The sequence below is a fragment of a genome, unplaced genomic scaffold, assembly GCF_019419815.1.
Source record: "Pyrus x bretschneideri cultivar Hongxiangsu unplaced genomic scaffold, Pyrus_bretschneideri_v1 Contig6, whole genome shotgun sequence".
Lineage (NCBI taxonomy): Eukaryota > Viridiplantae > Streptophyta > Magnoliopsida > Rosales > Rosaceae > Pyrus > Pyrus x bretschneideri.
Window position 1 is genome coordinate 6,995,920 of NW_025999798.1, and position 12,872 is coordinate 7,008,791.

At 35.6% G+C, this 12,872-nt stretch overlaps 1 protein-coding gene and 1 pseudogene across 1 annotated transcript; both read right to left on the reverse strand.

Moving 5' to 3' along the window:
• Positions 1 to 3,371: 3,371 nt before the first annotated feature.
• Positions 3,372 to 5,480, reverse strand: LOC103928902 (GDSL esterase/lipase At4g16230-like). Its single transcript, XM_009338008.3, is given in 7 exon segments — positions 3,372 to 3,892; positions 4,128 to 4,383; positions 4,468 to 4,713; positions 4,810 to 4,825; positions 4,827 to 4,938; positions 5,022 to 5,110; positions 5,112 to 5,480. Coding segments are annotated over 7 exon segments (1,101 nt in total). The 5' UTR covers positions 5,270 to 5,480; the 3' UTR covers positions 3,372 to 3,668.
• Positions 5,481 to 7,515: 2,035 nt separating this feature from the next.
• On the reverse strand, positions 7,516 to 11,657 carry LOC103928946 (annotated as a pseudogene).
• Positions 11,658 to 12,872: the final 1,215 nt, after the last annotated feature.

The window sequence follows — 12,872 nt, forward strand, 5'->3', positions numbered from 1 at the left end:
TATCATGGTTGCGAAGATGAAGAGAACTCAGGGACAAGTTATTGTGCAGCAGAAGCGTATGACACCGAATATGGACTTGTCTAATTATTATTGAATCTTGACTCATCTAATTATTACATGGTGCATTCATCATATTTAATTCAAAGATGGCTCATGTTCTCATTTAAGTTCATGATTAGTCTTACATTAAGTTCATGCTTAGTAACCTATTCATGGAAGGTTGAAGGTTGTTCCATGCCTAGACTATTTAAAACCCCTACTCATGTATGTAAATAAATCATTTAGAAATTAAGAATTACTTTTAAACTTGGTTTAGTGAAGAGTGTTTTTCTTCCTATCCGTAAACTCTTATCTCTTTTGTGGATTTCTTAAAATGACGAGTTGTTTATCCTTGAGTGTTCATTTGTGATTTCTCTTTAATTAATCTTCATTATCCGGTGTCGAACACTTTCAAAATGTCGATCGAAGATGTCATATATAGCGCCGATTGGCAACATAATCAATCATAGAACATCTATATCAGAGAAGTCGGGATTACCTTGAGCACCAGCACCACGCTTGCTTAAAGCAGAGGCAAGTAAGTTGGACACTAATTACTTTTAGTGCAGCTGCACAATCATGTGTAGAAAGAGGGACACCACTGCAACTGTTTAACCAGCTGAGGCAGTTTTTGTGGTAGCATTCTCACACTTGTGTTGGAGAAATCAGTCCCATACCATAGAGACTCGTTGCAAGAACGGTCACAACCACCAGCAAGGCGCTGCGCATTTCGACTAGCCTTCCCTCGGCGCATCACGACGGAATATTCAAGCGTGATTCAGCCATTGAGGAGTCGCTTGGAGACGGCTGACTAACCAATCATTGGCTCTGTGAGCCCAAGCTTTAACGCACCTAACCCTACCTGAAACGCGCAGTTGATAGCCGAGCCATGTAGCCGCAGTAGGAATGACAATCCCTTGTGAGAGAAGCGGCTGATGCTCGAGCATCCAGTCATACACTCGGTGGCCCCACCGTTGACCGGAGGACAATGCATGCAAAATGGGATGCTCCGCTGGAGATGGTTGAGTTGAAGCCCCTTGAGCAATTGCATAGAAGTACTCGACCATTGACCTAAGAAAATACTTCTCTGCAACTTTTGGCCCCATATGTTGGGTGTGCCCTCCCCTTGGCCAGTGGGGGAATTTTTCGGCGAAGATGGAATGTATGCATATTGAAAAGGGGGTTTTTTTTTTTATAACTTTAATCATTTAAGAAGATTGAAATTTAAAACAAAGTTGATGTTAGATTACATATTGATTATAATTTCTTAATTTGTCCTTAATTCAAAATAATTAATGTGCATTTTATTTAATGTCTCCCAGTAAATACTTAAATTTATTAATATACAAATTTTAATTTATTTTTTGACCAAAAAAGAGTTTTTTTTATGTATTAATTTTATTTAACATTCTTTAAATTTGAAAGACTCAATTAATGTACCTAAATGTTAGTACCAAAATGTATTATATTAAACTAATGTATTTAAATGTTAGTGTCGAAATGTATGTACCGAAATATATGCACCGAAATGTATTATATTAAATTAATGTAACTAAATTTGTGTACCAAAATATATGCACTGAAATGTATTATATTAAATTAATGTACCTAAATATTTGTATCAAAATATATGTACCAAAATGACACACCCCGACCTAGAATGTCAACTAGGACTCCGAATCGAGCTATGTTGGTTTCGCCACCTTAAATTTATTCACATTTTCCATATCACTACACTTTATGGCTTCGCCACCTTCCATGTGGCGGCCATCACAGCTCGATTCGGAGTTTTAATTGACATTCCGGGTCGGGGTGTGTCACAAAATGTGTGTACCTAAATGTATGCACTGAAATGTATTATAATGAATTTAATGTACCTAAATGAAGAAGACAAAGTACATCAAAATATATTGTATAACAAAAGTTAATTTATCTAAATGTTTACAACAAAATATATTACGATAATAAAATGAAAATGAAAATTATAATCAAATAAAATTAATACATTAAAAATTAGGAAGAAAAAGAGAAATAATTAAAAAAATCAAAATACAATTAATAAATGAGGTTATTAATGTATCAAGGGACTAAAATTAGATTTTGATCTTACTCATGGTTTTAATCTAAAAGTCATCTTTGTCAAGGATTAAAATGAAATTTTCTATATTAAAAATGTAGCAATCTAAATAAACAAACCGTGACACATCATCAAAAGTCATATATAGAAAGTAAACACTCTTAATTGCTTGATTTACGAGTTTTCTTTCCTGGTTTGGTACATTTTTCAAGTTCAAACAGATGAGTAAAAAATGATGAAGCACATCTATGTTTCAACTTACGACATTTTTCATTAGTGAAGAGAGTGGGTATTGGGGTATGCATGCAAGTCTTCCCTTGTACGTGAGTGTGATTGACAGTTTCTACCACTCGTGGCAAAGAGCTTTTAGGACGTAAGATTCACTAATGAAGGCATCATCTCTTCTACGTGGGGTACGATTGTCTGACTATGCTACGGTAGCAATGAATCCATTGCATAAAATTGATTAACATTAGGCAAGAAATGAATTGAGAAAATTAATGGATTCTGCCATGTGCCGGATGTTTGTCGCCGAAGGTGACAGAATTATTGGGAGTTTGACTCAAAATAAACACTGATGGGTCATGTGGTAATGATGGTTGGAAGAGATGGTTAGACATCGTAACTAGTAGTCATGTGCTGGATGTTTCGGGCCGAAGGTGACGAAAGTGGCAGTTAGACATCTTCAATTTACGTGGAGGTGGAGACTGGTGCAAAAGCTGTGTAGAGTGAATTCTAACACATGTTCCGGATTACTATGTTGATGATCGTGCAGCCCCTATCGATGACATCAAGCGTTTAGAATTTAGCGACTCAATTGTCATTCACTGCATCCAATCCTAGAAATTGTAATAAGGTAGCCCAATTGGCTACGTATGCCTTAAACTGGGATAGTATGGATGTATGGATGGAGAAGAGGCCACTATATGTCTCTCATTATTTATTTATTTATTTATTTATTTATTTATTACATGCGATAATAGGAAAGTGTTATTGATACTTCAAAAATCTCATTCTACATTTCTCACAAATGTATTTTTCTTTCCAAATATAGAAAGTTTGGAGTGTAGAATGAGATTTTTGGAGTGCCAATAATCATTCCCACGATAATATTATTATAATCTACACCAGGAAATTGGAGTAGATATAGTTTGAACTTGGAATAAGTTAAAAAAGAAAGTCATATTTACTAAGACAATCGACCACTTGTCTTTCATTTAACTGATTAAATTAAAAAAAAATCTGGTGTCTCAAGTCTCTAATTTTCAAACCTCCATCATGATTTTTATTTCTTCATGAATCTTGTTATTACAACAAATATAATATAATCAACAAGCTGTTCTGGGCAATAATTTAATACTCTTTCTTTTCTGTCCTTTTTTTCTTCTAGTTGCAACCATGCTTTGCAATTACTAATTTACTACCCTATAAAATAATGAGATTTATATATTATGAACCCAAAAGAAGAAGAAGAAAAATAATAATTAAATAACTATTGAAGAATTAACATCATTCCTTTGATTTGTTCTCTTGCTTTAGCCAACAGATTTAATTAAGACTGAATAAGTTGCAGAACATTGATGGGCGAAATGTCATTGGAGTTCCCATACAAGAGACGCCTTGCTATGATTAAATTAGCAGCAGCAGAAGGATGGTAGGGAACCCAGAATATGTACTTAGATCTCTCCCTGCAAACTTTGGACGGAGGGCCGCACGGAATAAGACCCCCGAAGCGCCCCGCCATATGGCAGCATGCAGAATTTTCATTCACAAAACCTGCATTTAACATAACCAAAAACATTCAGCACTGCATCACACTTCGATCTGTAAGGAAAAATTGAAAATATTCATATGGCCTTCTCATTGTCTGTTGAGAATGAATCCCACATCGATGGAAGGAGGGACCTTGCACGAGCTTATAATTGGCAATATAGGAAGTCGCTCAACCTCTTATAAGCTCGAGCAAGGTCCCTCCTCCCTTCAATGTAGAACTCATTCTCGACATTCTCACCATATGATATGTAGTTTTGAGTAATGTCATCTACAATGCGATAAACATCTGCATAAACAAATTTGGACCCCTCAAGGTTGGCGTTAAGCTCCATGAGAAGGCTCTTCAACTCGGGGTTGAACAATTGCGCTAACTGATTTGGTTTTTCGACACAGGAGTCTCCTGCATCAGGATTTGTATCCCTCTCATAAGGTATGCACCCAATTGGTCCTACATTTGTCACAAGAATCTTCCTTGCTCCCAAATTGTACAGTCTCTGCAAGGGTAACGCGTCTATTACATAAAACTGCAATGCTGAATATTCATATGTAAAAAGTAAGGGAAACGAAAGTAAATTTACTGTGAGTTGTAATCTGTTTATTGAAATCAAAATTCCCGCAAATGTTTCCGGAGGTATCAATTTTTGCTCAGGAGCTGAGATCACCGGCGTCAAGTAGTTGTTAATGAAATCGTTCGATCCCATTGTTACGGAGAAGAGAGCCTTGCTTAATAGCTCCAGAGCTGCAGGAAGGCCAATGCTGGAGATAATGTCTTGCCTGGTATTAGCAAAGAAATCTAGCTGTTCATGCATGCTTAATCGACCTCCCTATCAAATTGCACGAGGTTTACGTCACATTAAAGCATTGTATGTACAAATAAATAAAAACTCCAAATATTGAGTATAGAGCACAAGAAGCCTTACAAAAATCTTCCCTGTGATTAAGGATTCCACCTCCACCAGAAGCATAATTTACACCCTGCAGAATTTTCGCCCCGGCAGTTGTTGGAGATAAGTAAGGAGGAGTGAAACCCTTGAAGCCAAGTTTCTGACCTGTAAAGACTAAAATCAATTAAAAAGAATGAAGAACCAGGAACAAAATATATATAAAAAAAAAAAAAAAATGGAGAACTTGCCTATTATGTCAATAATTGTTCTTCCATTTGTGTATCTTCCAGTTGGCTTTCCGAAATCGATTGCATTGGGAAGATAGTTGGCCTTGGAGAAGGTAGTTGTTGTTTCCCGCATCGACCAAAGAATCCCCAAACACAAAATTAGCAGGAACCTGTTTTGCCAAGCATATTCTCCAAAAGAGCACAAAATTTGCTGAAGTTTGGAAGAAAATTCCAAGCTTAGTGACTGTTCTATTTGATAGGTCATCCATTGCAAAGAATGTGAAGAAAGATAATACAAAACTTTCACAGATTAAAAGGAGGCAACATCAGCAGCTATTCTTACATGGAAATTGAAATATATAATGTGAGGAAATATGATTAGTTGCAGGCTACTAAGGGCTGGTTTGATATTGTTGTGCTTTGGAAAAAAGTTGTTTCTGGTGTGCTGTGAAATAAAGCAGTAGAGTATTTGGTAAACTTTTTTTGTAAAAGTGTTGTTGAAAAGAAAAAAAAACAGTATTATAGTGTTTGGTAAACTTTTATGTAAAAAAAAATATGAAAAAAGCCTGTTTTTCAAAGTTGGGTTTTGCAGCTTCTTGTTTTTGGCTTTTTTTCACCCAAAACTGTGAACAAAAGCTGAAGCTGAATGTTTACCAAACACAAAAACAGCTTACAGCTTTTTTCAGAATCACCTCAGTACCAAACCAGACCTAAGTTAGAGAGTGCTTTGACCAGCTTTTAATATTAGCAAAAGGGTATCTCAAAATACCAAAATAATAACTAATTAAGTTGAAGACAAAGAAGGAAGTTGAGTTTCCACAATAAAATTAATTGATATTTCAATCTCTTTATAAGCACAAGAGTTAGTAAATTTCCAAAGTGAGGTATTTTTTCTCATCCTAACAAAAGAAGATTTATTAACCTCACTTTAAGTACATATACATGGATGATATAAGACCCTGAATCGTGATGATTAAGGATTGCGTAAGTGAAGAAGAAGAAAATTGAAATTATATTATAAAACTAATTGGAAATATGGGGAGTAGCCCAATTACTTCGTTTCCCCTAATGTGAGATTGATACTCTCAACATAAGAGTATATAGTAAAACACAAAAGTCATAAAAATATGAGGTGTCAACTTTGTTTGTAAGGAAAATGCTAGAATAAATCGTGCACACATGTATGAACGGATACACACAAGCATAAATAATAGTCATGATCAACTCTGTATGAGACTGATCCTAACACTCCTCTTGTTTGTAAATATTGATTGCCTTGCAAAATTAGCAGCCACCACCCGGGGACAATGCTGCAGGTATGCAGTTTCAACGCCAAAAGAAGTACATATTCAAGTGACTAAAGTTGCACTTGCACATATGAGGCCAAATAAAAGAAAAAAAGTGGCTAAAGTTGGAACCCAAGTGTGCAGTCCGTGCACTAGTTATTTCTTTCAACTAACAACGAACCTATCAAACCAGTAAATAGGAATATCATATGGAGGAAATTTAATGCAAATAAGAATATTTCCTTTACCTTTGGAGCAAATTTGCAGCAACTCATAGCCTAAAACAAATCTTTTACAGGAATAGTAGTTAATTAATTCGGATTCTTGTAGTGCAGTTCAGGCAATACCTATAAACCAGTCGGCATTTATAAGCTGCGTGACTGACCGGTGCCTAATAAAGGCATAAGAGTTACCGGCAACTAGGTGCATATGTCATTTTCTTTGAGGCGACAGATAGAGGGAACAGGTTGTGCACCACAACTTGGTTCGATTTATGGAACTTGCTACTCTGAGACAATCTCCAATAGGATGGGGTAATCACCCCTAATTCATGTATTTAGGCGGATTAAAATTTGGGTTTGTCTTATTTCTTGGCTAAATTCCTCTGGTTAATATGTGTTTAGGCAGATACAAATTTGAGTTCTGTCACATTATTTTATTTTTAACGTTTCACCAATTGATGTTTTCTTCGAGTGATGCTAGGCTAGAGATACCATCTACTTGTGTCATATTTTGTAAATCACATGTTGTGGTGATCGATGGTTGAATTCCTTCTTTGAATAAGAGATGGAAAGCAGGCATGTAATACAAGTGATATTAGGGTAAGGCCCTAAGGGTATCAAATCTCGTGACCTTGGGTGTAAGGGCTATCAAACCTCGAGACCCTGGGGTAAGCGTAAATATCATTTAACAAATTGAGTTACAAGCTTCTTATAGCTGAATTGATATCACCAAACAACCCAAACTAAATCTTTGACAACAACAACAAAGTTTTTTCCTACTAAGTGGGTTACTAAATCTTTGACCAAAAAAAAAAACCCAAACTAAATCTTTAACAATAAAGGTTTGATCCAACGACCCAAATTTAAAATCAACAGTAAAAACAATAATGTTGATTATGTTCCAATGAATTAAATCTATTTTCGGAGTTAATTTTTTACATTAAAGTGTTCACAAAAATAAATCAAGATAGTCTCTAAACACAAAACTAACTTAAAAAAAAAAAAGGTTAAAACAATTCATAAAACTGGGAACTCAAATTTTAGTCACTAGGGTGAGGCAAAATAACTGTTTGAGTCAAGGCCAAATTTAAATTTGTAGCCTTTACCAATGGAGAAGTCTAAGAAACCTATTCTTCATTATCTCATAATGGTACTTCAAAAGCCACATCAAATTTCATATAGGGGTTTCCAGGCCACTGGTCAAGATTGCATAAGTTGTCTTAATTTCATTGGTGACATATAAGTTAAGTCACCATCCATTATATGCCTTGCTGCAATGAGATTACCAGCCTCTGTTAAGTGGAATGGATCCCAGAATACGTACTTTGATCTGTCCGGACAAACTTTAGCTAATGGATTACAAGGATTAGTCCTCCTCGGGGCCCGGCCGTTGAGCAGCATGCAGAAATTCCATTCTCAAACCCTAAGAAACGTAACAAAGGTACTTACTTACTATTGTTACTTAGTTGTTAATTTCATGATATATTAATGAACAATGCTGCAGTTTCATGCCCTCAAAATATAATGCGAGGAATCTACGCACCGTATGATACATAATTTTCGGTGAGATCTGTTAATATCTGGTAAATATCTGCATAAACAAAGGATACCCCTTTGAGATCCTTGTTAAGCTCAACGAGCAAGCGCTTTAACTTGTCGTTGTACATCCGGGCCATCTTATTTACTACACGAGCACAAGTTCCCCCTCGAAGGAAATGTAAATCTTTCTCCCATGGGATGCACCCACCTGGTCCAGCATTACCCACAATAAACTTTCTTGCATTCAAGTTGTAGAGTGTCTGCAAGGAAAAAAGGGCCAAGTTTATGTTACCAGGGAATATTTTGTGGGAGATTGACTAAAAATGATCAGAAATCAAGTTTTAATTGTTGACTAATCAAAATCAAAGATCGACGAAATACTTTTAAAACTGACCATTTCAGTAATTGAAATTTCGAAAATATTATCATTTTGGCCAATTTCCTTAATTTTTGGTATGTGTTTTTGTTGTTGCATTCAATATTCAATAATCCAAAACTACTAGGGATTAGCCTTTTAGGATTTTACCCTGAGTCCTAATTTGAGTCGTGAAATCAATAAATCCAGAAAAGCTTTGTCTGACATAGGCTTGGGAGATGTCTCCCCAAACAATATGTCGTTAGAGCCAATTGCGATGCCATAAATTGCTCTTCTCAACAATTTCTGAGATGCAGGAATACCAATCCTCGACATGATAGCTACAGCAGTCCTCCCATGGTAACTGACTTTTGCGTCTCAAAATTGAGTCGATCCCCCTATATGCACACACAGTTTTGATTTTAAATTGAACTTGTTCGAAATAAATAGGTATGAAGGAGATCATGCGATCTTGCGGGTATATATAAAACTGATGAAGTTTGGAATTAAGACTAGCTACCTAGTACTTCATCAAATCCGAAAACCCGAGCAGATGATTAGCAGAGAAAACTTACAAAGATCTAGGTTCCGCTCTTACGTACGCCCCCCCTCACATAGAAGAAGTGGAACCCCTTCAATAGAGGAACCGTGCGGGTGGGAGGGGATTGAATCATTCATTCATCAGATACGTCTTCTTCCGTGATCCATTTCATCTCAACTCGAATTAGTTATCAAAAGGCCTACTTTACAAAAGGAACGTCGTTTCCCGGGAACCTTGCAACCTTGCGGTTCCCGGTAACCGGCCGCATCGGCCCGGTAACCTTCGTCACCGTCGGTTCCCGCAACCAAGCCTTATTATGTCTTTCTTTCTTAAGACCATCTCCAATGGTGACCTAAAACCTAAAAATATTTAGCCCAGAAAATTTAGGTTTTAGCCCAGAAACAGCTTTTCTACTCCAACCCTTTTGGCTTAAAATTTTAGCCCAGATTATCAAAGAATAAATTAAGGCTATTTTTTTTTAAATTAACTTTTTTTTAAAAAAAAAAAATTATGTAGACTATCCTAAATTAATTTTATGAACATTTTAACCTAAAAATATTTAAATTCCGATAAATTTTGAAAAATCACTAAATCAATACATGAAAATCAAGATAATCCACATAAACTTAATACCAACGACATTTAATAAACCACATAAATTTAAAAAATAAAAAAGACAATTAATAAACCACATAAACTTAAAAAATAAAAAAAAACAATTAATAAACTACATAAACTTAATACAATCGAAAACTCATAGACTACATAAACTTAATAATGATATTCACCATCTTGACTTGGTGATGGATTTGGGTGATAGTCTTGAGATGAATCATCATCTTGAAATATACTCCTTGTGGCATTCCTTCGTAAAATTTCCTTTTGCTTACCACGTAAGTATCTCTTCCTCTCTGGAGTGTATTTGTCGAGGTCCTCCATTATCAAATTAGTTTCGTACCTTTCTTGCTCCCTATCCCCTTCTTCCTTCATGGCCAAAAGCATTTGGGCCGATTCTTCTTGCCGACGGGACTGGATTTCGTTCATTATTGCCATTTCGCTAGCAAATTATGCACGTGTCGGATCTTGGGACTTCCCTTTTCTCTTTGCTTCCTTTTGCTTATCTCTACCCGGGGGCCTTGCAAAAGAAGAAGTTGGGGTCATTTGTTCGACACCTTCATTGTCGGCAAAATTCACACCTTCATTGACATCATTTGGGGGTGGGGCTTCATTATGAAATAATCTTCCACATTGTTGGTTCGCATCGGTTCCCCACCTCGGACAATCCTTGAGGATGTTCCAAGCATGATGCAACTTAAAAGCTTGATTTTTTTATGTAGTTCTTGTCTTGTAAATTGCCATTGCTTTGTCATCCTATGCAACAAATATATAAAAACAATTAGTTGCAAAATACTATTATGTACATGACAACTAAAATATCAACAAATAAACTCACAATTTTTGAGGCGGCCCTTCCACTAGCCATGTCAACCATGACTCTCTCCAAGCTTCCTTTCCACAAAGTGCACGCTTTGTTGATAATCTTCCACCGATCATAAACACCACCAATTTCCCTTCGACCGGCGTTGGAGTTTTCATGGAACTTATCAACGATTTTACCCCATAAAACCTTTCTATTTTGATTGGTGCCGATGGCACCATCTTCGCTAATCGAAATCTATGCCAAACATAAAGCAATATCTTTGTTAAAGGTCCAATTACGACCTCTAACATGCTCTTTTGCCATCTTGAAAATTCTGGAAATGAGAATAAATGGTATAAAGAAAAATTGGAAGAATTGTAGGAGAAAAGTGAGTTTTGTGTGGATGTTTAAACAAATACATAGGTATTTATAGAGTTTTTGGTTGAATTTTAAGTTAAATAATTTTTTAAAATTATTCTAGCCGTTTGATTTAAATTTGGACCGTTAGATCTTTTTTTTACCGTTATATTTAATTATATTTGATCTAAGTCGTTGGATTCAATAAATACATAAATATAAAACTAAAAAAAAAATAATAATTTTGAACCTGGACTGTTGGATTAACCAACGGCCCATTTAACATCACCATTGGATTACAAAAAGTAGCCATTAGGCTGCTGTTTGCTTTGAAACCTGAGGGAACAGCCCCACGTGGGGTTGTTGTTTGGCATAAAGTCATCGCGCGTGCAGCGTGTGCGCGCGTCCGGAAGTGGAAACTGGGCTTCACAGCCCCAGTTTCAATCTCAATTGGTAGGGCCCATTTTGGTTTGTGGCTTAAATCTGGGCTGGTATTTGACCCTCAAATGAGTTTTAGGTTTTAGGTTAATTTTAGGTCATGGGTTGGAGTAGATTTTTTTTTGGGGGGGGGGGGGAGAAAGGAAAATTTTAGGTTTTAGGTCATTGTTGGAGATGGTCTAAGGGCGGGCCAGTGGAGTGGGAAATTCCGGACGCACTGGAAGCATAATTCACACCCTGGAGAAGCATGTCTCCAACTGTAGTTGGTGCAGAAAATTTTTTAAAACCCAACTCCTGTTTTGTCATAACGAAAATAAGAACACTAACAGCAAATAACATTTTCCAGAGTTGAATTCCAAAAAGCACGTTAGCAAGGCTTATTTATGAATATTTCATTTGGATTAAACATTAGTTTTTCTATATCATTTAGATTAAACATTTGTGCCTTTTTAAAATTTGATTAAAGTATTTGACCAATAACCACCTCAAGCTAAATTACATGTCATTATTATATTTTTAAAATTAAAATAATTTTTGAATTTATCATTTCCTTATTTAGTGGAGATATTAGTAATTAAACTATATTTTCTCTTATTCCAGATATGTTTTTTCGATCATAGTTTTTTATTTTTATTTTTTTTTATTTTTTATGCAAACATTTAATATTATTTCTTTTTCCAAATGAGTTTTTTGTTTCTCTTCAAATAGTTGGTGATCAACATTAAAGCTTCGTGTAATTTTTCAATTTTTTTTTGTGAAATTATAATTTTTTTTTGCTGTTTTTTTAAGTATAGTTGTTAACGAACTAATATATTATATGTGGGTACATTTGAATTTACAAAAATCATTAATTGGTACATTTATTTGCAATTTTGGTACGTTTGATTTGATACATATTGTTAATATTGGTACATTATTTTTATTTTGGTACGTTTTATTTTGTACACATTGTGTATTGGTACGTTTATATTATTCTCAATCCTATTTTCTTTAACGTACTATAAGAAATGTCACATCCCGGCCCGGGCCCGATCCACCACCGTAGCACGATATTGTCCGCTTTGGGCCCCGACCACGCCCTCACGGTTTTGTTTCTGGGAACTCACACGAGAACTTCCCGATGGGTCACCCATCCTGGGAGTGCTCTCGCGCGCTACTCGCTTAACTTCGGAGTTCCCAGAAACAAAACCGTGAGGGCGTGGTCGGGGCCCAAAGCGGACAATATCGTGCTACGGTGGTGGATCGGGCTCGGGTTGTAGTGGGGGCCCGGGCCGGGATGTGACAAGAAAAACTTATTTTGGTATGTTTGATTTTGTGGGATTTAAAAATATTTTAAACTATTTTGAAAAGAAAATATCTTAAATCGTAGATAATTATTGCTAAATTGTAGCATTCTTGTGAAAATAAATTGAATCTAAACAATTTTTTTTTTTTTTTTACAGTTATCTCTAACGGAGAAGAGTGTAATTAAAAGGCTAGATTATAGGAATTTCGTTACAATATAATATGCATATAGCACCAAAATTATGACAAAAAAAAAGTTTAATCAAATCACTAAAAGTCATAGATGTTTGATCTAAAAAATTCAAAATTGAGGCGCTTATATCAAAAGATCCCTATATAAATCCTGCTGAAATAATCTGCAGGAAAGATAATTCACAGGTTTTTCTGTTGGCAAGATGGTTTATATTTAACTTTCTAAATCAATGAATTTC